The sequence below is a fragment of the Ranitomeya imitator genome, chromosome 5, assembly GCF_032444005.1.
Source record: "Ranitomeya imitator isolate aRanImi1 chromosome 5, aRanImi1.pri, whole genome shotgun sequence".
In the NCBI taxonomy this organism is placed as follows: domain Eukaryota; kingdom Metazoa; phylum Chordata; class Amphibia; order Anura; family Dendrobatidae; genus Ranitomeya; species Ranitomeya imitator.
The window spans coordinates 657,612,183-657,640,144 of NC_091286.1; the positions used below are offsets into that span (position 1 = coordinate 657,612,183).

The window sequence follows — 27,962 nt, forward strand, 5'->3', positions numbered from 1 at the left end:
CCTGAGGAGGTGGTGATGGCGAACTCAGTCGAGGGGTTCAAGAGAGGCCTGGATGTCTTCCTGGAGCAGAACAATATTGTATCATACAATTATTAGGTTCTGTAGAAGGACGTAGATCTGGGTATTTATTATGATGGAATATAGGCTGAACTGGATGGACAAATGTCTTTTTTCGGCCTTACTAACTATGTTACTATGTTACTATGTTACTATATACTAATGTGCCACAAACAGGAAGTTGATATCACCAACCATTCCCATTTTATTTAGGTGTATCCATACACATAGCCCACCCTGTACATTCATTACGTTACTGATCCTGAGTTACATCCTGTATTATACTTCAGAGCTGTATTCATATGTAGCCCAGTGTTCCCAGCACATGCTAGCAGCTTAGCTGAGTTATTGTAATGCGGTATAACAATCTGGAGGAATACACACAAAAATAAAGATCATGATTGCAAAATTTTGCATAGGAATAACCCCCGCAGAGATTCAATTAAGGCTGTGGGAGTGCAATGTGGTTCAGCAGCAATCATCAGAAGGAAAAGCCACCGCACCCCTTAATGACCCTAGAGTCCCTGCAGTAAAGGCTAGACAGAATGCCAATCACCTGTGCAGACATTGAGCCAGCAGGGAGTCCTGTGAGACCTCAGAAGTGAAGCTTGCTGAATGGGTTTTGAGCCCTCAACTCCATACATAATGTAACTTTTCCGACTCTGTGTCAGCTCATAGTTTCTGAGAAGCGAAGAAGGGAGCTGGGAGGTGAAGACCCCCTACGTGCTGGAGGCACAAATTATTCTTTATATGATGGTGGATGACTGTAAGGGGGAATTAATTAAGCAGCCAAAAAATCGACGACCTGAGTTCAGCATCTCTTCAGGTTAAAAAAAACATGTCAATAATTTGTTCTGTGCATTTGATTAAAAATGTTAATAGCAGCTGTTTGAAGTCTCTTTTAGGTAACTTTACAGGATATGCTGCCACATGCATGCGTGTACATGAGCAAAAATATTAGTTCTGTTTATTATATAACAAGTATGCTACATTTTTGGCAAGTTTTCAACTCCATCTGCAATTTTCCTTTGTTTCTGAGCTAATGACTGGAGATAAGCTGGTATGATGTCTCCAATACACAGCACACACAGAAATGAAGGATTTCTGCTCTTATGTCTCTATGTAGAAAATGTTCATCAACAGCAATAACAACGTTCAGAACTTTATACTGCAGTGCTGAGCTGTGTAGCTGTGACTCCAGCACTGGTGTGAGATAAAACACTTACTAGAAAGCCGCATCATAATCTCTCCAACATTTTTATTCGCCGTAGACTTCTACAGGCAGTTGTAATCTGATCCCTCGGTGATTTAGCAATTTGTTTTATTTTGAGCCAGATGAATTTAAGCAGTTTTGTTTTAAAGTTAATGATGAGTTCAGGAGACAGAGAAAGACGAGAAGTGGCTTATAAGTGTAGAAAGAAGCTTTTTTTATCTGATATATTGCTACATTTATTCTATTTGCTTTTGCTATTGATTTATGCAAAGTTTATTGAGATGATAGTGACCATTTAAAATTATCTTCAAAAGAACCATAGCTAGTGGCTCATAAGTGGAGAAAAAAGCATATTGATCTGATAAAATATATTACTAAATTTGTTATATTCGCTTCTACTATTAATTTATGCAAAATTTGTTGAATTCACATTTATATTTCTTAAAATTACCATTTAAATTTTTCTTTAAAAGAGCCATAACTTGGAGACGATCCGTACGGAGGTTGTTATTCGTGAGATCATACATTTCCCAATTTAATTGGCCAATTAAACAACATAAAATAACATACTTAGCAAACACTGATTTTGATTTTTTTTAAAAAGCAGTCATCCCACCAGCGCCAAGGTAACCCCATTCGGGAGAGTCCAAACAATCACTTTTACTTACTTATAGCAGGGTACAGGGCCGGCTCCAGGTTTTAGAGGGCCCCGGGCGAAAGAGTCTCAGTTGGCCCCCCCTTTAACACATAGCACGATTCATGATGCACAGATACAGCAGAGAAATATAGCATAGCAACATAGCATATAACAGCCCACGCAGTATATAATACAGCCCACGTAGCCTATAGCACAGCCATGTAGTATATAACACAGCCACGTAGGATATTGCACAGCCCACATAGCATATAACACAGCCACGTAGTATATAACACAGCCATGTAGTATATTGCACAGCCCACGTAGCATATTGCCTAGCCACGTAGTATATTGCCCAGCCAAGTAGTATATTGCCCAGACACATAGTATATTGCCCAGCCACGCAGTATATTGCCCAGCCACGTAGTATATTGGCCAGCCACGTAGTATATTGGCCAGCCACGTAGTATATTGCCCAGCCACGTAGTATATTGCCCAGTCACGTAGTATATGGCCCAGCAACGTATATTGCCCAGCAACGTTGTATATTGCCCAGCCACGTAGTATATTGCCCAGGCACATAGTATATTGCTGAGCTACATAGTATATTGCCCAGCAATGTAGTATATTGACCAGTCACGTAGTATATTGCCCAGTCACGTAGTATATTGCACAGCCACGTAGTATATTTCCCAGCCACGTAGTATATTGCCCAGCCACGTAGTATATTGCCCAGCCACGTAGTATATTGCACAGTCACGTAGTATATTGCCCAGCCACGTAGTATATTGCCCAGCTACGTAGTATATTGCCCAGCCACGTGGTATATTGCCCAGTCACATAGTATATTGCCCAGCCACGTAGTATATTGCACAGCCACGTAGTATATTGCCCAGCTACGTAGTATATTGCCCAGCCACGTAGTATATTGCCCAGTGACGTAGTATATTGCCCAGCCACGTAGTATATTGCCCAGCTACGTAGTATATTGCCCAGCCACGTGGTATATTGCCCAGTCACGTAGTATATTGCCCAGCCACGTAGTATATTGCCCAGCCACGTAGTATATTGCCCAGTCACGTAGTATATTGCCCAGCCACGTAGTATATTGCCCAGCTACGTAGTATATTGCCCAGCCACGTAGTATATTGCCCAGCCACGTAGTATATTGCCCAGCCACGTAGTATATTGCACAGCCACGTAGTATATTTCCCAGCCACGTAGTATATTGCCCAGTCACATAGTATATTGCCCAGCAACATAGTATATTGCCCAGCCACGTAGTATATTGCCCAGTGACGGAGTATACAGCACAGAGTCACGTAGTATATTGCCCAGCAACATAGTATATTGCCCAGCCACGTAGTATATTGCCCAGTGACGGAGTATACAGCACAGAGTCACGTAGTATACAGACTTAAAATAAAAAATAAACATATACTCACCCTCCATTGAAGTTCTGGCCCTGTACCGCACGCGGCAGGTTCCGGTCCCAGGGCTGGTATGAGCCCAGGACCTGTGATGATGTTGCGGTCACATGACCGTGACGTCACGGCAGGTCCTTGTCGCATACCATCCTTGGCACTGGAACCTGCCGCTTGCATGGAGCGGTCACCGGAGCGTTGCGAGGAGCGGGAAAGGTGACGGATGGTGAGTATAGCAGGTTTTTTGTTTTTTTATTATTTTTAACATGACATATTTTTACTATTGATGCTGCATAGGCAGCATCAATAGTAAATAGTTGGGGACACACAGGGTTAATAGCAGCGGTAACGGAGTGCGTTACACCACGGGCCGTTACCGCTGCCATTAACCGTGTGTGAGTGGTGACTGGAGGGGATTATGGAGCGGGCACTGATTGTGGGGAGTAGGGAGCGGGCGCCGGGCACTGACTGCAGGGGAGTGACTAATTGGACTGTGCCCGTCGCTGATTGGTCGCGGCAGCCATGAAAGGCAGCTGCCGAGACCAATCACGACGACAGACAGAGGCCGCGACCAATGAATATCCGTGACAGAGAAAGACAGAAGTACAGGCCGAAAGACGGAAGTGTGACCCTTAGACAATTATATAGTATATAAACTTCTCACCTGTGTCTTGCCTCTCTGTTGTGTTTTCTGTCTCTCTTCTTACATCTTTTCTGTCTCCCGCTCTGATTTTTATATTTCCTTCTGCCTTCTTCTCCCTGCTTGTCTGTGGCTCCACCCCCGACATTTAGCCCCGCCCCTCCATGGCTCTTCACAGTGTGAGAGCTGTGACACTGCTGGAAGGGAGGGATCCGATGCTTCTGCTGCAAGTGCGGTAAGTAGTGTCACAGCGTGTGTGACTGTGTGCCCCTGCTACACTGCAGCCAGCAACTCTCTGCACGGCCGTGCGCACTGCCAGCGCTCTGCTCCAGTCCTCACTATGCAGAGAGGAAGGAGCAGAGAATGAGTGCGCGCAGCCGCGCTTATACCCGGTTTTCCAGCATGCCGGCTGTACCAGGAGAGCATAAGTGAGGGGACGCTCGGCGCCCCTCTCTGCTCACCGGGCGGGCACCATACGCCAGTAAGGGCTGTAATGTCCTGATGGCGGCCCTGCAGGGAGGGATGAAGTCTGGCTTCGGGGCCCCCCCAGGAACGCATGATGCGCATTAGTGTCGGCAGCAGTGTCTTACCGTTATGGGCCCCCTCCGTCTCATCAGGGCCCCGGCACTTGCCCGGGTACGCCGGGTGCTGACGCCGGCCCTGGCAGGGTGTATGTTTATTGTGTTTCTATCTTGGTTTTATCACTGTCTTTGGCCAGTGTGAACATGTGCCTACACGTTGCTTGTATGCCAACCTATACGCCAGTTCTGTTTTCATTCAATTAAACATTGTGTTAAATCTCGTTGACAAAATGTAATAATTTGTTTTTGGCAAATAATCATCTGGGCAACATGCCCACTAGTCACTCCAATAATGGAGAAGATTCATAAAAATAAGTACAAAGTAAAAAGTGGTGGAGTTACCTGAGTCCACCAGAAAAAAATAATTTGTAAGTGATATCCTCCATGATTATGGCCTCTTTTAACTTTATTTTAATCATCAAGACATAGCATCAGTAAGATCTCATAGATTAAATTTGTGGATAATCATGGAAGAAATAGACTCTAATAACAAGTGGTTGAGTCTCAGGTCAACTTTCAATATGGTTGCCTTCTGCTGGACCCTTGAGGAACAATAATGTCATAGTCTGAGCCCACTGGATGATCTTCTATTACTCCCTTTGGCCAATCTCATGACATCAACCACAAAGAATTCAGTTGATTGCCTTCTTTGGCTCATCTAGTAATTGGATTCTTACAGTCATAGGTCTGGATGTGCAGCATGGACCAGAGGCACTGGTGCAGCGAGGTAAACAAGTAGAAATATCAAAAACTGTAGACCCAGTTAAGCCCTGTGATTTCATGACATACGTTGTTCCTTGCCACCATGACATAACAGGGCTTAGTAAATGCCCTGCATGACAAGCTGAGAGTGCTGGCCGCAGACGTGAAGACTACGTTGGTCTGCCGGCAATGGAGAACGGGACTGGATGCCGGATCCATGCAACAGAAATCTTTTTGCACTCAACTTTACTGTTCATACAGTGTGACTCATTTAAGATCAGTCAAGAGAATAAAAAAAAAATCCCCTAAAAATGAGCAAAACTTCAGGTCTAGTAGACCTTTAACCATCCAACTCTCAAGAGAGGATCTCCAGGAGAGTCGTCCTGGAGAGATTAATTTTCGAGGCCAAAAATAAATGCTAATGTAATAATGAAATAATTAGGTTAATATTTCAGCGTGTGCGGCTGGAGGCTTGTACGCAGGATGAATTACTATCAGCCGCATTTCAGAGGAATCTATACCAGGACATAATTAAGTGAGAAGCTTATTAACCGACTCGAATAAATTATTCATTTCGCTCAGGAAACATCTGGGTAATGTGAAGATGTAATCAGTTTCATCAATATGTTTTGTTTTTTTTGCCTTTCCAACCCCTGGAGTATTTGTCAGAGGTGAATCAAAACGGATACCGGCATGGTAGACCCAATATACTGGTCATTTATTTTAAAAAAAAGGTTGGAGGTCCATTATTTCCTAGATGATGGTTTATTACCTGTTGTATTTGCAGTCTTAGGAATACATTGCATTACAGGGGTATAATTGTGAGCACAACTCCGGTGGTTGTCACTAGCCGTCTCACTCCATGGTTTTTCATGGGTAGACCGGAAGTCCCTTCTCAATGTAAGTCTATGAGAGCCAGAACGAGGGACCCGTAGACTTACTGTAACAACTCTGCTGGCATCGCAGCATGGCCTCACATCTCTCACACAATCTTACCCACTGCTCCAGGCCATGATGTGGTTTCTGTTTCATGCCAGCTCCATGTTCTGTGTCTCTGCTCTCTGTATGCCTCATGGCTATGTGTATAGGGGGCCGGCGCCTGAACTCTCTGGTTCTTATGGGAATCAGGTGCACCTGTCCAATCAGTTCCTGACCAATTACCAAGAGGCCTCCTGTATATAGTGCAGCTCCACCCTGTGCTCTGGGCCTGTGCAATGTGTTTGCTCAGTTAGTGTTTAGCTGCTGAGTTTGCCAGGTCCTGCTCTGAGTTTCTCCCTCGCTGGAGGCTTTTCTCTGTGCATTTGCCTTTATCTTTGTCCGCCCTCCAGGAGGCAGACTATCCTGGTCCCTGTGTCTTTGTCCTTGTGTCTTTGTCCTTGTGTCTTGTTCCATTGCCTTGTCTGTACTTAGTCTTGTCTCGGTCTCCTTGTGTGTGGCTTCCTTCCCTGCTGTGTCTTTCCTTGTGTTCTCGGTCTGCTTGCACTCCGCACTCTTGCGGCTCTGCCTGCTCTGCATCTTGGTGGCTTTGCCGCTGCTCCGCACTTCTGCGGTTTTGCTCCGTCTTGCTCTGCTCCGCTCCCGTTGCTGCAGAAACCTCTTGCTGCAGTTCCTCTCTGCAATCCTTGCGGTTCCATTTTGCTTAGCTTCTGCAGTATCTCTTGCTGCAGCTTCTCTCCACATTCTTTGCGGCTCTGCTCAGCTTTTGTTGCTACGCTACCGCTTGCTGCTTTTCCATTCCTATCTGCAGTCTTTCACTCCTCTCCTGTGTGAACAGGTCCCTACCTGTTCCTCCAAACTATATATCCCTACCTGTTCCTTCATCTCACTCACAATTGGACTGCACTCGGGTGTCATCTGAGTGCAGCCTGATTCTAATATCTCATCAGCTAGTCCTGTGTTTCCTGCCATCCTAGCCAGTCCTGTCTCCTGCCGTCCTAAGTCAGTCCTGTGTCTCCTGCCTATAAGACGCCCCCATTACTAACCCCATAATAAGTTTTGAAATAAACACACAGCAAAAATAAAGTCCTTTATTTGAAATGGTATATTTCACCATCTCACAATATTTGGAGTTTGTTTCCAGTTTTCCAATACATTACATGGTAAAATTAATAGTACCAATCAAACCTACAACTCGTACAAAAAACAAGCTCTTATACAAGTACGTCGACAGAAAAATAAAAAAATGTGTCACTCTTGACAAGAAGAGAAAGAAAATCTAAAGCGCAAAAATGAAAATTGGCCTCATCATTAAGGAGTTAAGTTTTCTTTTACATTCACACCTTATGATGAATCATAGAGATGATGTGGCATCATGGACACATAATCCCAGGGTGCACTTTTTACCGTTTCCTCTCTCCTGTTTTTAGAATTCCCTTATTAATTTAACCAATTAGAAAAAAATAGTAAAGTTGCGCGCTTCTTAATAGAATCAATTTACTCATTAAAATTCTTGGCATAGAATTGTATATGCAGACTTCATTTTCTTCTGGGGTGTAAAGTCGATTTTTGAGGTAGTAATAGAAATGGAACGTGACAAAGAAATGAAAATGAGGAGGCCGAGATATTATATCCAGCAAATGAACAAAGGAAACCCTACAATCAAGGCTCTGTTCACATCAGAGTTGCAGCATACGTCCAGTCACACTGATGTTATAGATCCATAGCACAATGAACACCAGCAGCATCTGATGAATCGCGAAGACTTATAATAGAGTCCACCAGGTTGTGATGGATTTTTCCATTTAAAGGTTTGTCTAGGCTTGGGCTTCTACTTGCAGTCACTCTATGTGACTGCACACTTGTGAATCCTCACAGTGCGCACAGTGCACGCTGTCAGGATTCTCCGGGGTCGGCATTGGGAGGAAGCAGTCACATGACTGCAAATATGCATTTTGCATACTACCGGCCATATTCCAACTAGACGTGTCTGACTTCACTTAATACAATTGCATTGAGTAAGGAGGTGCACGTCTAGTCGGCACGTTACCACATGTATACAAATCGCATACTTGCGGTCAGCTCATTGCGGCACCAGAGAATCCTGACAGCATGCAGTGCACGCCCTGTGAGGATTCACAAGTCTGCAGTTACATAGACTTGAAGCCCAAGCTTGGAAAACAATGTTAAAATATTATGGAATTAGCAATGGATGTTCTTCCCCCAAAAAAATCTGAAATCTGAGATGAAGGCTTAGAGGGTGCAGCCTATTAACTATTGTAAATTAATGTTTTCCATTTGTAAAAATTTTTTTATCAACTTAGTACATTATTTTATTTAATTTATTGTCTTGAAGACTACCATAAGTCCTATTGGGCATTTGGACCCTCCTCAATGAACAAGAACGGCACAGTAAGGGCAGCTCCCATTCTTGTAGACGTGTTTTACAGATATCCCGGATGGCTGTCATGTAACACTACATTCACTCTGTTGGTTTCCTATTAATATCAGTTATTTGCCAGGGATGCAGCCAATGGCCAAGCCAATTAAGTAAGAGAACGCTGTGTAACCATGACTTACCTTTACTGCAGTCTCATCTAGAACATGGAGATCACTTCTGGTCAGCAAGTTATAAAACTGAAATCACTGTCCTGGGAAGCAGCTGACAGATATACAGTAGATAGAAGAGCCCCCGCTTCAATGGGAGAGCAAAAGGGTTTTTCTTGCATTCAATCAAGGTCAGGAAAGCTTAAATTGACAACCGGGTGTTACCATTCCCCTAGAGAAAAGGGTGTGTCCTTACATAGTCTGAATCTCACAGCACTGATTGGACAGTGTTAGAGAGTATGGGGCCAACCCTCCAAACGGTAACACCAAGTTGTCGATTTAGTACTAGGAAGTATAACAGAGAAACGGCACAATGTAGAGTTCTAAGAAAAAAATGTTCCATCATTGTTATATTATTGGGACTATATTACTAAAATATTCAGGAGAAGAAAGGTTCTTTTCAAGAAGCCATGTTCCACTTCTTTTGCAAACACAATGAGGGGCATCCAAAAATTTTCTTTTTTCACCAGGCTGTGTTGTTTTTCCAGAGGGAACTAGCAAAAAACATCACACAATACCTCCATACCGCCGTGTTATGCAAGATTTGGATTGGAGTTTGCCCGCATCCTGGTATATGTATATAAATATATGTCCTCCATTTTGGTGTATATATCCCCCACCCTGGTAGATACAGTGGGGAAAATGAGTGATACACTTCTGATTTTGCAAGTTTTCCCAACTACAAAGAATGGAAAGGTCTCTAATTTTTATAGTAGGTAAACTTCAACTGTGAGAGACAGAATCTAAAAATGAAGTCCAGAAAATCACATTGTATGATTTTTAAAAGATATAATTGCATTTTATTACCTGAAATAAGTATTTTATCACCGACCAACCAACAAGAATCCTGTCTCACAACCCTGTTAGTTTTTCATTTAGAAGTCCTCCTACTCTACACTCATTGCCTGTATATACAGTGCCTCGCGAAAGTATTCGGCCCCCTGGAACCTTTCCACCTTTTCCCACATATCATACTTCAAACATAAAGATACCAAATGTAATTGTTTGGTGAAGAATCAACAACAAGTGGAACACAATTGTGAAGTTGAACGAAATATATTGGTTATTTTACATTTTTGTGGAAATTCAAAAACTGAAAAGTGGGGCGTGCAATATTATTCGGCCCCTTTACTTTCAGTGCAGAAGTTCATTGTGGATCTCTGAATGATCCAATGTTGTCCTAATTGCCTAATGATGATAAATATAATCCACCTGTGTGTAATCAAGTCTCCGTATAAATGCACCTGCTCTTTGATCGTCTCGGGGTTCTGGTTGAAGCACAGAGAGCATCATGAAGACCAAGGAACACAACAGGCAGGTCCGTGATACTGTTGTGGAGAACTTTAAAGCCGGATTTGGATACAAAAAAAAAAATTTAAATATCCCAACAAGCACTATGCAAGCGATCATATTGAAATGGAAGGAGTATCATACCATACGGTGGGGCGGCATACCATACCATGGGGCGGCACGGTGGCGCAGTGGTCAGCACTGCAGCCTTGCAGCGCTGGAGTCCTGGGTTCAAACCCCAGCAAGGACAACATCTGCAAAGAGTTTGTATGTTCTCTCCGTGTTTGCGTGGGTTTCCTCCGGGCACTCCGGTTTCCTCCCACATTCCAAAGACATACTGATAGGGAATTTAGATTGTGAGCCCCATTGGGGACAGCGATGATAATGTGTGCAAACTGTAAAGCGCTGCGGAATATGTTAGCGCTATATAAAAATAAAGAATAATATAAATAATAATATAAATATAATTAATATTGCAAATCTACCAAGACCCGGCCGTCCCTCTAAACTTTCATCTCAAACAAGGAGAAGACTGATCAGAGATGCAGCCAAGAGGCCCATGATCACTCTGGATGAACTGCAGCTGAGGTGGGACAGTCTGCCCATAGGACAACAATCAGTCGTACACTGCACAAATCTGGCCTTTTTGGAATAGTGGCAAGAAGAAAGCCATTTCTAAAAGATATCCATAAAAAATGTTGTTTAAAGTTTGCAACAAGCCACCTGGGAGACACACCAAACATGTGGAAGAAGGTGTTCTGGTCAGATGAAACCAAAATCGAACTTTTTGGCAACAATGCCAAACGATATGTTTGGCGTAGAGACAACACAGCTCATCACCCTGAACACACCATCCCCACTGTCAAACATGGTGGTGGCAGCATCATGGTTTGAGCCTGCTTTTCTTCAGCAGGGACAGGGAAGATGGTTAAAGTTGAAGGGAAGATGGATGAAGCCAAATACAGGACCATTCTTGAAGAAAAACCGTTGGAGTCTGCAAAAGACCTGACACTGGGACGGAGATTTGTCTTCCAACAAGACAATGATCCCAAACATTAAGCAAAATCTACAATGGAATGGTTCACAAATAAATGTATCCAGGTGTTAGAATGGACAAGTCACAGTCCAGACCTCAATCCAATCGAGAATCTGTGGAAAGAGCTGAAAACTGCTGTTCACAAACGATCTCCATCAAACCTCACTGAGCTCGAGCTGTTTGCCAAGGAAGAATGGGCAAGAATTTCAGTTTCTCGATGTAGAAAACTGATAGAGACAAACCCCAAGCGACTGCAGCTGTAATCGCAGCAAAAGATGGGGCAACAAAGTATTAAGATAAAGGGGCCGAATAATATTGCACGCTTCACTTTTCAGTTTTTGAATTTCCACAAAAATGTAAAATAACCAATGAATTTCATTCAACTTCACAATTGTGTTCCACTTGTTGTTGATTCTTCACCAAAAATTTCCATTTGGTGTCTTTATGCTTGAATCATAATATGTGGGAAAAGGTTGAAAAGTTCCAGGAAGCCGAATGCTTTCGCAAGGCACTGTATATCCCCCATCCTGATATATATGTCCCTTATCCTGGTATATATGTCACTTATCCTGTCCTCATCCTGGTATATATATCCACCGTCCATATTATACAGTTATATGAAAAAGTTTGGGCACCTCTATTAATCTTAAGCTTAATGTTTTATAAAAATTGTTTTTTTTTGCAACAGCTATTTCAGTTTCATATATCTAATAACTGTTGGACACAGTAATGTTTCTGCCTTGAAATGAGGTTTATTGTACTAACAGAAAATATGCAATCTGCATTCAAACAAAATTTGACAAGTGTAAAAGTATGGGCACCCTTATCATTTTCTTGTTTTAAATACTCCTACCTACATTTTACTGACTTACTAAAGCACTTTTTTTGGTTTTCTAACCTCATTGAGCTTTGAACTTCATAGCCAGGTGTATGCAATCATGAGAAAAGCTACTTAAAGTGGCCACTTGCAAGTTGTTCTCCTGTTTGAATCTCCTCTGAAGAGTGGCACCATGGGCTCCTCAAAACAACTGTCTAATGAGCTGAAAACAAAGATTATTCAAGGGAAGGATACAAAAAGCTGTCTCAGAGATTTAACCTGTCAATTTCCACTGTCAGGAACATAGTAAGGAAATGGAAGAACACAGGTACAGTTCTTGTTAAGGCCAGAAGTGGCAGGCCAAGAAAAACATTAGAAAGGCAGAGAAGAAGAATGGTGAGATCAGTCAAGGACAATCCTCAGACCACCTCCAGAGAGCTGCAGGATCAACTTGCTGCAGATGGTGTCACTGTGCATCGGTCAACTATACAACACACTTTGCACAAGGAGAAGCTGTATGGGAGAGTGATGCGAAAGAAGCCGTTTCTGCAAGCAGGCCACAAACAGAGTCGGCTGAGGTATGCAAAAGTACATTTGGAGAAGCCAATTTCTTTTTGGAAGAAGGTCCTGTGGACTGATGAAACCAAGATTCAGTTGTTTGGTCATACAAAAAGGCGTTATGCATGGCGGCCAAAAAACACAGCATTCCAAGAAAAAAACTTACTACCCACAGTAAAATTTGGTGGAGGTTCCATCATGCTTTGGGGCTGTGTGGCCAATGCCGGCTCCGGGAATCTTGTTAAAGTTGAAGGACGCATGGATTCCTCTCAGCATCAGCAGATTCTTGACAATAATGTTCATGAATCAGTGACAAAGTTGAAGTTACGCAGGGGATGGATCTTTCAGCAAGACAATGATCCAAAACACCGCTCCAAATCTACTCAGGCATGCATGCAGAGGAACAATTACACTGTTCTGGAATGGCCATCCCAGTCCCCAGACCTGAATATCATTGAACATCTGTGGGATCATTTGAAGAGGGCTGTCCATGCTCGGCGACCATCAAACTTAACTGAACTGGAATTGTTTTGTAAAGAGGAATGGTCAAAAATACCTTCATCCAGGATCCAGGAACTTATTAAGAGCTACAGGAAGCGACTAGAGGCTGTTATTTTTGCAAAAGGAGGATCTACTAAATATTAATGTCACTTTTCTGGTGGGGTGCCAATACTTATGCACCTGTCAAATTTGTTTAAATGCAGATTGCACATTTTTTGTTAGTACAATAAACCTCATTTCAAGGCAGAAACATTACTGTGTCCAGGGGCGAACCTAGCCACCTAGCCTCTCTGCTGCCTGAGGCGAACGGAAAAATGGCGCCCTCCCCCCCCCCACAGTCCCTGCCTCACTGCCTGTGCACACACATCCCTCCACCGGACTCGGTAATCGCCGCTCGCAGTAGCATACCAGCAGAGGTGTATCTAGGGTTTCTGGCACCAGGGACAAGAATTCATTTTGGTGCCCCCCCTCCGCCAAGGACATATGCGATTTGCACACTCAGTCATGTACCGACGAGCTCCTCTCCCTAATGCTCTCAATGTTCAGTGAAAAACTGAGAGAAGCAGAAGATAAGCTCGTTGTCACAGGACCATAAGTATGAAAGTCGCATATGAGTGAAGTGTCCATGTGAGGACTACTGGAACCTGCAGAGCTGAATCCTGACATCGCAGCTTCTGAATTCTCACAACCAATGCACTGCACACTACTAGGATTCTCCCTTGCCGGTGGACGGTCATGTCAGCACAAGCATGTGATTTGTATACTTCTGACCACATTCCGCCTAGACGTGCCCGGCCTCGCTTAGTTCATTTTCAATGACGGAGGCTACACATGTCTAGTCAGCACATGACCGCATGTATGTAAATCACCAGCACGAGAGAATCCTGACAGCGTGCAGTTCGCACTGTGAGAAGTCAGAAGTCTGCAGTCACAAAGAATGACTGCAGACTCATTTCAAACCTGGACAACCCCTTTAAAGCTCCTAACATAAATAAAAACATGAGAATTAGTCAGTATCACAAATAACATTTACATCCAGGTACCTTATAGATGGCGTTGACTCTGGAGCCATTCTTCTTTTCTTCATCTTGTCCAGACCCCATGATGAGTTTTCTCAGCAACAGCTGTCTCTGCAGACTTCCATCTTTTCCGCTCTTTTACAGAAAGTTTCCACAAGACGCCCTTAAAGATACAAGTGTCATTATAATGCTCTGGAATAAAAAATTGCCCCTCACTATATTGTCTGCACAAAATATGACCCCCACACTGTCCCTCTTATGGTACATGCTCTTCACACTGACCTCTCCTTTCTATACCGGCCCCCTCTTCACACTGTCCTCTCACACTGTGTCCCCCCTATAGGGCCTAGTATTTATACTCCATATTTATACTCCATCCTCCCACCCTGTGTGCATGGCTCCCCCATCCTTCTCTCCTGCGTTCACAGCTCCCCATCCTTCTCCCCTGCGTTCACGGCTCCCCCATCTTTCTCCCCTGCGTTCACAGCTCCCCCATCCTTCCCTGCGTTCATGGCTCCCCCATCCTTCTCCCCTGCATTCACAGCTCCCCCATCCTTCTCCCCTGCATGCTTGGCTCCCCCATCCTTCGCCCCTGCATGCATGACTTCCCCATGCTTCTCCCCTGCGTTCACAGCTCCCCCATCCTTCTCCCCTGCGTTCACGGCTCCCCCATCCTTCTCCCCTGCGTTCACGGCTCCCCCATCCTTCTCCCCTGCGTTCACGGCTCCCCCATCCTTCTCCCCTGCGTTCACGGCTCCCCCATCCTTCCCCCCTGCGTTCACGGCTCCCCTATCCTTTCCCCCTGCATTCACGGCTCCCCCATCCTTCTCCCCTGCGTGCATGGGTCCCCCATCCTTCTCCCCTGCGTTCACGGCTCCCCCATCCTTCTCCCCTGCGTTCACGGCTCCCCCATCCTTTTCCCCTGTGTTCACGGCTCCCCCATCCTTCCCCCCTGCGTTCACGGCTCCCCATCCTTCTGCTCTGCGTTCACGGCTCCCCCATCCGTCTCCCCTGCGTGCTTGGCTCCCCCATCGTTCTCCCCTGCATGCTTGGCTCCCCCATCCTTCTCCCCTGCGTGCATGCCTCCCCTATCCTCCCACCCTGCGTGCATGGCTCCCCATCCTTTTTCCCTGTCATACTCACCTCTCACCGCGCGGCACAGAACAGAACTTCCTGGCATCTCTTCTGCAGCGTCTTCCTTCCTGTCTTCAGCGGTCACATGATAGCGCTAATTAAGGTCATGAATATGCGCCTGGGCGGGCACTTGACCCCGGAGTTTTATAAAAAGAAAAAAACCTAGCAGCGCAAATCCAGTTACTATAGAGTCTGCCGCCCTCTCTCTTCTGCCGCCTGAGCCAAAGGGCTCAAATCGCCTAATGGTAGCAGCGTCCCTGACTGTATCCAACAGTTATTAGATATATGAAACTGAAATAGCTGCTGGAAAAAAAACAATTTTTATAAAACATTAAGCTTAAGATTAATAGGGGTGCCCAAACTTTTTCATATAACTGTATGTCCCTTATCCTGGTATATGTCCCTTATCCTGGGCCCCATCCTGGTATATATATCCCCCACCCTGGTATACAGTACAGACCAAAGGTTTGGACACACCTTCTTATTTAAAGATTTTTCTGTATTTTTATGACTATGAAAATTGTACATTCACACTGAAGGCATAAAATTTTTTAAATTTTTCACATGTGAAATTATATACGTAACAAAAAAGTGTGAAACAGCTGAAATTATGTCTTATATTCTAGGTTCTTCAAAGTAGCCACCTTTTGCTTTGATGACTGCTTTGCACACTCTTGGCATTCTCTTGATGAGCTTCAAGAGGTAGTCACCGGGAATGGTCTTCCAACAATCTTGAAGGAGTTCCCAGAGATGTTTAGCACTTGTTGGCCCTTTTGCCTTCACTCTGCGGTCCAGCTCACCCCGAACCATCTCAATTGGGTTCAAGTCCGGTGACTGTGGAGGCCAGGTCATCTAGCGTAGCACCCCATCACTCTCCTTCTAGGTCAAGTAGACCTTACACAGCCTGGAGGTGTGTTTGGGGTCATTGTCCTGTTGAAAAATAAATGATGGTCCAACTAAACGCAAACCGGATGGAATAGTATGCCGCTGCAAGATGCTGTGGTAGCCATGCTGGTTCAGTATGCCTTCAATTTTGAATTAATATCCAACAGTGTCACCAGCAAAGCACCCCCACACCATCACACCTCCTCCATGCTTCATGTTCAGAACTAGGCATGTAGAGTCCATCCGTTCACCTTTTCTGCGTCGCCCAAAGACACGGTGGTTGAAACCAAAGATCTCAAATTTGGACTCATCAGACCAAAGCACAGATTTCCACTGGTTTAATGTCCATTCCTTGTGTTCTTTAGCCCAAACAAGTCTCTTCTACTTGTTGCCTGTCCTTAGCAGTGGTTTCCTAGCAGCTATTTTACCATGAAGGCCTGCTGCACAAAGTCTACTCTTAACAGTTGTTGTAGAGAAGTGTCTGCTGCTAGAACTCTGTGTGGCATTGACCTGGTCTCTAATCTGAGCTGCTGTTAACCTGCGATTTCTGAGGCTGGTGACTTGGATAAACTTATCCTCAGAAGCAGAGGTGACTCTTGTTCTTCCTTTCTGGGGCGGTCCTCATGTGAGCCAGTTTCTTTGTAGCGCTTGATGGTTTCTGCCACTGCACTTGGGGACACTTTCAAAGTTTTCCCAATTTTTTGGACTGACTGACCTTCATTTCTTAAAGTAATGAGGGTCACTCGTTTTTCTTTACTTAGCTGCTTTTTTCTTGCCATAATACAAATTCTAACAGTCTATTCAGTAGGACTATCAGCTGTGTATCCACCAGACTTCTGCACAACACAGCTGATGGTCCCAAACCCATTTATAAGGCAAGAAATCCCACTTAGTAAACCTGACAGGGCACACCTGTGAAGTGAAAACCATTACCGGTGACTACCTCTTGAAGCTCATCAAGAGAATACCAAGAGTGTGCAAAGCAGTCATCAAAGCAAAAGATGGCTAATTTGAAGAACTTAGAATATAAGACATAATTTCAGTTGTTTCACACTTTTTGTTAAGTATAAAATTCCACATGTGTTAATTCATAGTTTTGATGCCTTCAGTGTGAATGTACAATTTTCATAGTCATGAAAATACAGAAAAATCTTTAAATAACGAGATGTGTCCAAACTTTTGGTCTGTACTCTATATGTCCTTTATCCTGGGCCCCATCCTGGTATTTATATCCCCCATCCTGGGCCCCATTCTGGTATATATGTCCCTTATCCTGGTATATATATCACTCATCCTGGTCTTATGCCCCTTATCCTGAGCCCCATCCTGGTATATATATCCCTCATCCTGGTAATATGTCCCTTATCCTGGGCCCCATCCTGGTAATACATCCATTATCCAGCTGAAGTTTCTGCTGGTGTTGGCAGACCTCCCACCCACAAGGGCCCTCTTGTCGTAACGCCCCTGGCGTTATCAAATTATATGTTCTTAATGTGCCCACACTGACATCTGGTCCTACATAAAACCACAATTTCATAATAAAACCAATATACAAACCTAAATCAGATTGTGTCTGTGGTTGTTTTTCTTGAGGTCACGCTAGTGAATGGTAGCCCTAGGCAATTGCCCAGTTTGACAACCCCATGAGTAATGTGCACAATATTGTCAATGGTGGAAGGAAACATGACACAAATAGAGACATACAGAATATAGAATAAGTTTGTAACTCTGTACTTTCATACTGACACGCAAGAATGATCCAGAATTCGAAGATAGTGTCCTATGTTGGGTCCAGACATCCCCTTCATCCATCCTTTTATTTTATCCATGAATATTTCCTGAGAACGCCAACTTCTCTTTCAATAGTTTATGTAAACTTGGTGTTGGTTTGTTCCATCATCGTGATTGATTGCTTTACTGCATGTTGAAAATGAATGACACTTTGTCATCTCTTAGAAAATAAAATATTCAAGAGCTTGCACAGATCCGGCTCATGGCTCTACCGATTGCAATATCTCACCTTTATTGATGGCGTTTGACTTGATTTCTCCCGGTGGAGATGGAGGTGTCGTCAGTATTTTGTCAATGCAGACACAACGGTAGACCATCAATGATGTACCTCTAGAACGCACGCACTCTATGACCTTTACTAAAATAAAGTTGCTCCAAGTCATTAGTTACGCCACATTATCAGTTATTATATTGTTGGCCTTCACGTTTTGTGAACCTGGTCTACTTCGGGAAGCAGAATGTAATGAAACGTTACTTATTGTGTTGAACCAACATTATGAGCTGACATTTTGCAAAAACTCAAAGACCTGCCCCTGGAGGTGAGCTGTGATATCACAGAGAATAGTGGATCCTGTGTTATCTACTGTATTTAGAGGTGTTATCAGTCATGATTATGAAAAAAAAATCACCTTATTGAACAAGTCAAGGACTTAAATGAATTATATGTCACCAATTTTGAAAGTCTCACTTTTTTCTCTAATAATATTTACTAATGATTTATTGTCATTTATATTGCTGATTTGACCACTGATTGACCCATGACAGGCTGTAATAACAGTTATGCAATTTTGTTTTCTTTAGGTCATGGGACTAAAGGGGTTTTTGAACTTCTTTCTGGCTGGAGAAGAACAAGAGAAACTTTGCCTTTTAAGGACAGAGTGGCCGATGCTTACTCCGATGTAATGGTCTCCTACACAATGACGAGCTCCCTCTACATCATCACATTCGGAATGGGAGCAAGTCCCTTTACAAATATAGAAGCCGTCAAGATATTTTGCCAAAACATGTGCATCACCATCGTTCTAAACTATTTCTACGTCTTCTCTTTCTATGGCTCGTGTCTAGTCTTTGCCGGTCAACTGGAGCAAAATCGTTACCACAGTATTTTTTGCTGCAAAATTCCTTCTGAGGAGTATTTAGATAGACAACCAATATGGTTTCAGACTATGATGAGTGATGGGCATCAACATTCAACCCACCATGAACCAGACCCTTACGAGAACCATTTCATTCAGCATTTCCTACGAGAACATTACAATGACTGGATCACAAATACATATGTGAAACCCTTTGTGGTCATAGTATACCTCATCTATGCATCATTTTCATTTATGGGCTGCCTCCAAATTACCGGTGGGTCGAATATTATAAATATTTTAGCAAGTGACTCTCCAAGTGTTTCTTACGCATTTATACAGCAAAAATATTTTAGCAACTATAGTCCCGTGATCGGATTCTATATTTATGAACCTCTTGAATATTGGAATTCAACAGTTCAGGAAGACTTGAAGACTTTAAGTTACGGATTCAATACGGAGTCTTGGATTGAACAATTTTACCAATTTTTAAAAGTTGGCAATATTTCGGCTTCAAACAAAACTGAATTTATCAATGTGCTCCAGAATGGTTTTCTGAGGAAAGCGGAGTTTCAGCACTTCAAGAATGACATCATCATATCCAGGTCAAGTGAAGAGTCCAACATTATCGCTTCTCGAATGTATCTGGTGGCCAGGACGAGTGAAAACACCCAACGAGAAGTGGTCGAGCTTCTCGAAAAGTTGAGACCGCTCTCCTTGATACAAAGCATTAAGTTCATTGTGTTCAATCCAACCTTTGTTTTCATGGATCACTATGGCTTGGCCGTTACTATGCCTGTTCTGATCTCCGGTTTTAGTGTCTTTCTGGTCTTGATTTTGACGTTCTTCCTGGTTATTCACCCTTTGGGGAACTTTTGGCTGATAATTACGGTCATTTCTATTGAGTTGGGTGTGTTGGGTCTAATGACGTTATGGAAAGTTGACATGGATTGTGTATCAATCCTGTGCCTTATGTACTCTTTGAATTTTGCCATAGATCACTGTTCCCCTCTGCTATACACATTCGTCTTAGCCACTGAGCACACAAGAACTCTATGCATACAAGATTCGCTCAAGGAGCATGGCACAGCTATTTTCCAGAATGTGATAACATTTGTCTTTGGGCTAGTAGCCCTGCTGTTTGTGCCTTCGAACTTGACCTCCACACTGTTTAAATGCTTGCTGCTGACTGGTAGTTGCACGCTACTACACTGTTTTGTCATTTTGCCTGTTTTCTTAACCTTTTTCCCTCCTTCTAAGAAGCGTCACAAGAAAAAGAAAAGAGTCAAAAGGAAGGAGAGAGAGGAGATCGAATGCATAGAAATTCAGGAAAATGCAGACCATGTGACTTCTGTCTGAGCTATGGATGCTAAGTCTCATAGACTGGAACTTCACAGGGAAAGTAGGCCAAAATCAGCTGCTTGCTCCGTCCAAAGTTGCAAGTTATATTAAGAAAGGGGTAAATTTTATTTTCTTTTTTTGTTGAAACATCAAGGTGCAAGATTTTTATATCTTTTTATAAAAGAAGAAAAAAAATCTACAGTTCAATTTTCTATTACCTCATTCTCATAATGACTCTGTTTGGTGGAAATAGGAGCTGAGACAGAAATCCCTCTTGTTTGCAGTTGTTCCACTCCAGAGCAAAAAAAAAACAATTTATTAAATTCTATTTGTATGATCACATTATGTAAAGGCCATGATTACATCCTTTTTCATCAGGGATTATCACCTACATCCTCCCCGTCCTTTCACTATTACCTCTTAAGTTGACGTCAATGGTGGTCAAACTTGGTCTTCAAGAACCAGTTGTGCATATTCTTAGCCCTCTTCACAGACTACAGCTGTAGTCAAAAGAATATTGGGGACCACGTATCTATCTTACTGGGGATGTGAACTTTTTAGATATGGATGATCTACCCGTAGGACAGCTCTTCAATATCACATTGGTGGCGGTCCAACACCTGACCACACTTCCATTGATCAGCCGCTGGAAACTCTGATCAGTGGTGGCTTCCAATATTAGTGGTGGCCATTTTCCAGCTCCGTACACATCTGCTGCACGATTGGTGGGGTTGCCACGAGTTAGACGCCTGATATTGATGACTTGTTCTAAGATTAGACCATCAATTTCCAAGTATCTAAGTAATTGATAACCAATTTATTACCATTTATTGTCCACAATTATTAGTTTTATTCATTCATATCTACAAAGTAAATAGTTATTCATATCAGGTGAAGTAACATCAAAAGAGTCCAAAAAATAGAAACCAAACACTAACATCGGTGGGGTGGGAAAATAAGATCTGCAGAGGCTAGGAGGAAAAAGCAGTGGTGGTGCTCAGTGAATAGAAATAGACATAGTAATAAGGGAAAATAAATTATGACATGCACCAAGATGCATAAAAACATTTTCCTTTACTTACAAAGTAAGTGCATATCGCGGGATAGAGTTTCATGTTGTCTGACTGGGTAACAGCCGTTTCGCTTTCACTTACGCTTCATCTGTCCCAATGAAGTCAGATGAAGCTTAAGTGAAGGAGAAACAGCTGGGAACTGTAGCGGTGTAATGCCTATATTCTCCTGTGGGGGTGCTGTAGGGGAATTATACGCTTGCTGTCAAATTCAGTCACATCACAGCTGATCGCTGTATGACTGTGGTTAGCTTATCATCAGGGGAACCTTTCATCATTTAAGAAAAAACTTTTGATATGTCATGAGACAGTCAGTTAAGTACAGCTTTCCAGAAAGTGGGCTCACTCGAAAATCTAAGAGGTCATCTGCCCATTCATTTTAGTGATCGCAGGGGTCTCGGCATCTGGATTCCCATTGATCAAAACTTTATACACTCAATTCAGATATAGCCTTGGTGATGCTACTGACTAAGCTACCATGGCATCAGATAGACAGTAAATGTGGCTCAGTGCTATGTAGTTACATAGTGTTGGTATATAAAAAAAGTCTAATTAATCACTTTTCATAGTTGGGATACCTTCTTATCAATGATAGTGTTATTCCCAAAATCTCAAGGTGGTCCCAAAATAATGTACATGTCTATTTATTAATTTGGGCCAATATAACCTATTTTTGGAACATGTTGCTCCCACACTCCCTTTCCTCCAAAGATTTCCCTCCAGGCTCTATTTTCCCCCCAGTTGCTATTAGAACCTTTCCAGTTCCAATTCTTTTCCAAGTGCTCCTGGTCGATGCAGTGAAGCTCAGCTGGTTCCTGCCAGAAAAGTGCTGCTATGGGACATGTCAAGAATGGAGCTTCTACTGTGAGGGACAATGTCATGGGGCCTCCTTCAGAGATGTACTGCAAAATGGGGCTGTATAAGGAGACTGAGAGAAGAGACATACTACTAAATAGGCTGTATACAGGGGGCTGAGAGGAGAGATGTACTGCAGAATAGGCTGTATACAGGGGGCTGAGAGAAGAAATGTACTAAGAAATGGGGCTGTATACAAGACAAGTGCTGAGAGGAGAGATATACTGCTGAATAGGCTGTATGCACGCGGGGCTGAGAGGAGCGATATACTAAAAAATGGGTCTGCATACAAGGCTATTGCAGAAAGGACAGATATACTATACAATGGACTGCATACAGGGGTCCACGAGGAGAGATGTACTGCAGAATAGGCAGTATACATGGAGCTGAGAGTAGAGAAGTACTGCAGAATAGGTTGTATACAGATGGCTGAGAGAAGAGATGAACTGCAGGATAGGCTATATACAAGGGGCTGGGAAGAGAAATATGCTGCAGGATGGGGCACTGCATAGAGAAGCTAAGATCAGTTGAGCTTTGTTTGTTATCTGCTTCTGAGGGTATGTGTCCACGTTCAGGATTGCATCAGGATTTGGTCAGGATTTTATGCAGGTAAAATCCTGACCAAATCTGCACCTGAGGTCACTGGCAGGTCACCTGCGCTGTCCTTGCGTTTTTTCTGCAATGTAAGGACATGCTGCGTTCTTAAAAGATGCGCTGCATGTGCGTTTTCGCGGGTATGCCGCATGCGTCTTTTAATGCATAGTGGAGATGGGATTTCATGAAATCTGGACGCTGCATTTTTGACACTGCGGCTCAATGCGGCGTCAAAAACGCAGCGTTTCCTGAACGTGGAAACATACCCTGAGAGTTCAGTGATGTGAAACAGCAAATGTTACTCTATTGATTCATATGACAAAGGATTATCTTATGCCATATGCATCAACAGAAAAGCATTTGCCATTTTACAAAACTGACCTGTCAGAGGCAAGCAACAAATGCAGCTCTGCACAGCCATTGTGGAACATGACAGGAGGTTTGAGCTCTGCTAGAACCAGCTAATGATATAAAACCACACTGCAGTTATACTGATTTAGATGGCGGAAGATAAAATCAGTCAGCCAGTACTGTAGAGGAACAGAGATTGGGCACAACTAAGGTGAATTCTATGCTTACATTATCTGAGAGAGATGAGACAAGTTAGGAGCACACATTAGAGGGAGAAGGGGTCTGCAGCACTGAGGAGAAGCAAGTGCTACCGGGAAATGTAGTGTAGCAGATAAGAATAGGATGCTATGTGAAACTTGGTGCATCGAAGGGCAGAGTGAAAGAAAGAAACTTTATGTTGTGCTTTAGTCAATATATTAAAAATAAATATGCATTTACTCTTCTTTCATGATCATTTTACTTTTGATGGACCCCTCTAAAATTGGTATTGTAAACAGTGGATAGCCCCTTGAATTTACTGCAACACAACTTACTGGGACGTTCTAACCAACAGTGGTTTGCCCTTTTGTTGTGGTAGCAAGGTACCCAAGTAATTGCAAATATGTGAATCTGATCCCCAGTCATTGTCATTTTATTCTGAATTATTACAATCCACTTAATATTTGGAAAAATACAAATATGTTTATTTAAGCCTCACAATTTAGCAAAAAAAAACCTGAACTGTTGACTGTTAATTATTATTGAGCCTTTTCTTTACAGATAATCAGTTGGAGACAGCACTACAGGGATCATCAGCCTTTTCCTTTCCACTAAACAGACATTATCTCATTTTTAGCCATTAGTTTTCAAAACTAAATTCATAAAAATTCTGCTTAGTTGGAAATTAAGAAAAAAAAGTTCATTATGTGACGATCAGGGTAATTACCAGTAAAAAAAACAGTTCAGAAAATGGTGAACGGAGTGAATTCTATGCAATATTCAATATCGGAAATGGTTTGAAATTTCTTTTGTTATTTTCATGAACTTTTATTTTGGGGGTCCTGTGTCCCCCCTGAAGCATAACACAGCCATATTATATTTAACCATGCTTCAGAATAACAAGAAAATTGGTGGAAAATGGATCCCAGTGAGGTGGATTGGTGGTCAATATGACATGGAAGCATACACAGTACAGGGGAAGGTCCGATGGCAAAATTAGGATTGGGTCTTTGGCCGTCCATACACAGAAAGCTTGGAAACTTCCCTCCTCTGATATGTACTATAAACAGTGAACAAAAAAGTATTTAGCCAACCACCAATTGTGCAACTTCTCTCACTTAAAAAGATAAGAGAGGCCTGTAATTGACATCATAGGTAGACCACAACTATGAGAGACAAACTGAGAAAACAAATCCAGAATATCACCTTGTCTGATTTGGAAAGATTTATTTTGCCACAGCTGTATTTTGGAAAATAAGTATTTGGTCATTAACAAAAGTTCATCTCAATATTTTGTTATATATCCTTTGTTGGCAATGACAGAGGTCAAAAGTTTTCTGTAAGTCTTCACACGGTTGGCGGCATGTTGGTCCATTCCTCCATGCAGATCTCCTCTAGAGCAGTGATGTTTTGGGCCTGTCGCTGGGCAACACGGACTTTCAACTCCCGCCAAAGGTTTTCCATGGGGTTGAGCTCTGGAGATTGGATAAGCCACTCTAGGACCTTCATATACTTCTTACGAAGCCACTCCTTCATTTCCCTGGTGGTGTGCTTGGGATCATTGTCATGCTGAAAGACCCATACATGTTTCATCTTCAATGCCCTTGCTGATGGAAGTAGGTTTGCACTCAAAATCTCACGATACATGGCACCATTCATTCTTTCATGTACAGGGATCAGTCGTCTTGGTTCCTTTGCAGAGAAACAGCCCCAAATCATGATGTTGCCACCCCCATGCTTCACAGTAGGTATGGTGTTCTTTGGACACAAATCAGCATTCTGTCTCCTCCAAACACGACGATTTTTGTTTCTACCAAACCGTTCTACTTGGTTTCATCAGACTATATGACATTCTCCCAATGCTCTTCTGGACAATCCAAATGCTCTCTCACACACTTCAGACGGGCCCGGTCATGTACTGGCTTAAGCAGGGAGACACATCTGGCACTGCAGGATCTGAGTCCCTGGTGGCGTAGTGTGTTACTGATAGTAGCCATTTTTACAGTAGTCCCAGCTCTATGCAGGTCATTCACTAGGTCCCCCCATGTGGTTCTGGGATTTTTGCTCACCGTTCTTGTGATCATTCTGACCCCACGGGGTGGGATTTTGCGTGGAGCCCCAGATTGAGGGAGATTATGAGTGGTCTTGTATATCTTCCATTATCTTATTATTGCTCCCACAGTTGATTTCATCACACCAAACTGCTTGCCTATTGCAGATTCAGTCTTCCCAGCCTGGTGCAGGGCTACAATTTTGTTTCTGGTGTCCTTCGACCTCTCTGTGGTCTTCACCATAGTGGAGTTTGGAGTGTGACTGTTTGAGGATGTGGACAGTTGTCTTTTATACTGATAACAAGGTATAAAAGGTAATGACTGGAGGACAGAGGAGCCTGTTAAAGAAGAAGCCAGAAATCTTGCATGTTTTTAGGTAACCAAATACTTATTTTCCACCATAATTTGCAAAATAAATCTTGCCAAATCAGACAAAGTGATTTTCTTGATTTGTTTTCTCAGTTTTGACTCTCATAGTTGTGGGCTACCTAAATACTTTTTTTCCCCAGTGTAAAAGTAGCACCCCTGAAGAAAATTTAGAATATCCCCCGAAAATGGCTAAGCACCCACATCTGGTGATAAAAGATAAAAGCTTTAGATGTCTTTCAACACCTGCAGTTTCTTGCTCTCCATTTCTGAGACTGAATGCTGTGAGAAGGGAGGAGGGAGATGCAGCTGCAAATTCTCATTTTCTGTTTGCGAGACTGTATGTTGTGAGAAGAAAGGAGGGGTGTTTATTACTATTTTATGAAGTTTCTAAGCGATCTAAATAGAGAAAAGTGGCATATCACTCATCTTCTAGTGTATTTCCCCTCTTCGTACCTGCAAACTGTCTAAAAATTATCTTAAACTTCCTCAACCCCCAATCCATGCAGTAAAATACAACAAAACTGCTTGCTGGGGAAGTTCCAGAGTGAGATGAGGTTGCAGTTTATTGTTCTTTCTTTGTTAGACCGCTTGCTGTGAACGGGAAAAAGTGGGATACTGCTACAGTTTATTTTTCTTTCTCTTTGAGACTGCATGAGAGGGTAGGAGGGAGATGCAGCTGCAGTTTCTTTTTCTTTCATTGTGAGACTGCTAGTTGTGAAAAGGAAGAGGTTTGATGCTAGCGAAAATTCTTTTTTCTCTATTTGAGACTCCATGCTTTGAGAGGGGAAGAGGGAGATGCAGCTGCAGTTTCTTGTTCTTTCCCTTTGAGACTGCATGATCGGGTTGGAGGGAGATGCAGCTACAGGATTTGTTATTTATTTATGAGACTGTTTGATGTGATAGAGAAGATGTGGGATACAGCTGCAAATTCTTTTTCTCTCCCTTTGAGACTGCATTCTGAAAGAGGAAAGGAGGGAAATGCATCTGCATTTTCTAGTTATTTCTTTGTGAGGTTGTTTGCTGGGAAAGGGGAGAAGTGGAATACTGCTGAAGTGTCTTGTCCTTTCTGTGTTAGACCGCTTGCTGTGAATGAGAAAAAGTGGGATAATGCTACAGTTTATTTTCCCTTTGAGACTGCATGAGAAGGTAGGAGGGAGATGCAGCTGCAGTTATTTCTTTCTGAGACTGCTTGCTGTGAAAGAGAAGTGGCATACTGCTGCAAATTATTTTTCTCTCTGTTTGAGACTGCATTCAGTGAGAGGGTAGGAGGGAGATGCAGCTGTAGCTTGTTTGTCTTTGAGACTGCTTGCTGTGAAAGGGGAGACGTGGGATACTGCTGCACCTTCTTGCCCTCTCCGTGGTAGACTGCATTCTAGGGGAGAAGTGGGATACAGCTTCTTGGTGGTTCTTCATGAGACTAGTTGCTGTGAAAGGGGAGAAGTGGGATACTGCTGCAGCTTTTAGTTCTCGCTCTCTCTGTGAGACTGAATGTAGGGAGGTGGAAGAGGGGGATGCAGCTGCAAATTCTAATGAAAGGAGACAGGGCTGCTGTTGCAGTTTCTTGCTCTCTGTGTGATGAATGCTGTGAGAGGGGAGGAGGAGCAGCTGCAAATTATCTGATCAGCTTAGGCTTATAGCACATGTAACATCACATCCTGTAGAGCAAATCCCTTCATCAGGACTTATTGCAAATTTTCACGCTTTAGATTACGCATCTACAGAATTGGACATTCGGTGTATTTTTTTGGGCAATATGTGGTCTCCAAAAGTTCTGGCAATATTAAATGGAGGAACTTTTTGCCAGTGATTGAAGGTGCTTTTGTTTCATGTAGTTACTTGATTTTCCTTCGTTAGGAAGAACCAGCAACTTTTAGAAATTGACTCAGTGGATAACAGTGGCAGTTCTTAGTTTTGAGGGTCATGCGTGATTATCTTGATCCATTAAGCGTCTAATCTATCTGGAAGTCTTGTGTGCACTCGAACCACAGCAAAGGACATTTCGCCACCTCTGGAGAAGGTCGTAAACCATCACCACCACCACTGGAGAAGGTCGTCAACCATCACCACCACCACTGGAGAAGGTCGTAAACCATCACCACCACCACCACTGGAGAAGGTGGCCATGTTTGGAACGAGACGTTAAGTGAATCTTGTATTCTCCTGTCGATATCTAAATGTTTTTTTCTATTTTTATAATAAGTGTTAACCCCTCGCAGTAATTATGCATGT

The 27,962-nt window shown here is 43.0% G+C and overlaps 1 protein-coding gene across 1 annotated transcript in view; it reads left to right on the top strand.

Annotated features, from left to right (window-relative positions):
• Nucleotides 1-20,322, top strand: part of PTCHD4 (patched domain containing 4) — a 204,167-nt gene extending 183,845 nt beyond the window's left edge. Inside the window, 1 exon segment of the mRNA XM_069728186.1 lies at nucleotides 18,630-20,322. Within this exon segment, the coding sequence (XP_069584287.1) occupies nucleotides 18,630-20,263 (1,634 nt within the window). The 3' untranslated portion in view covers nucleotides 20,264-20,322.
• Nucleotides 20,323-27,962: the final 7,640 nt, after the last annotated feature.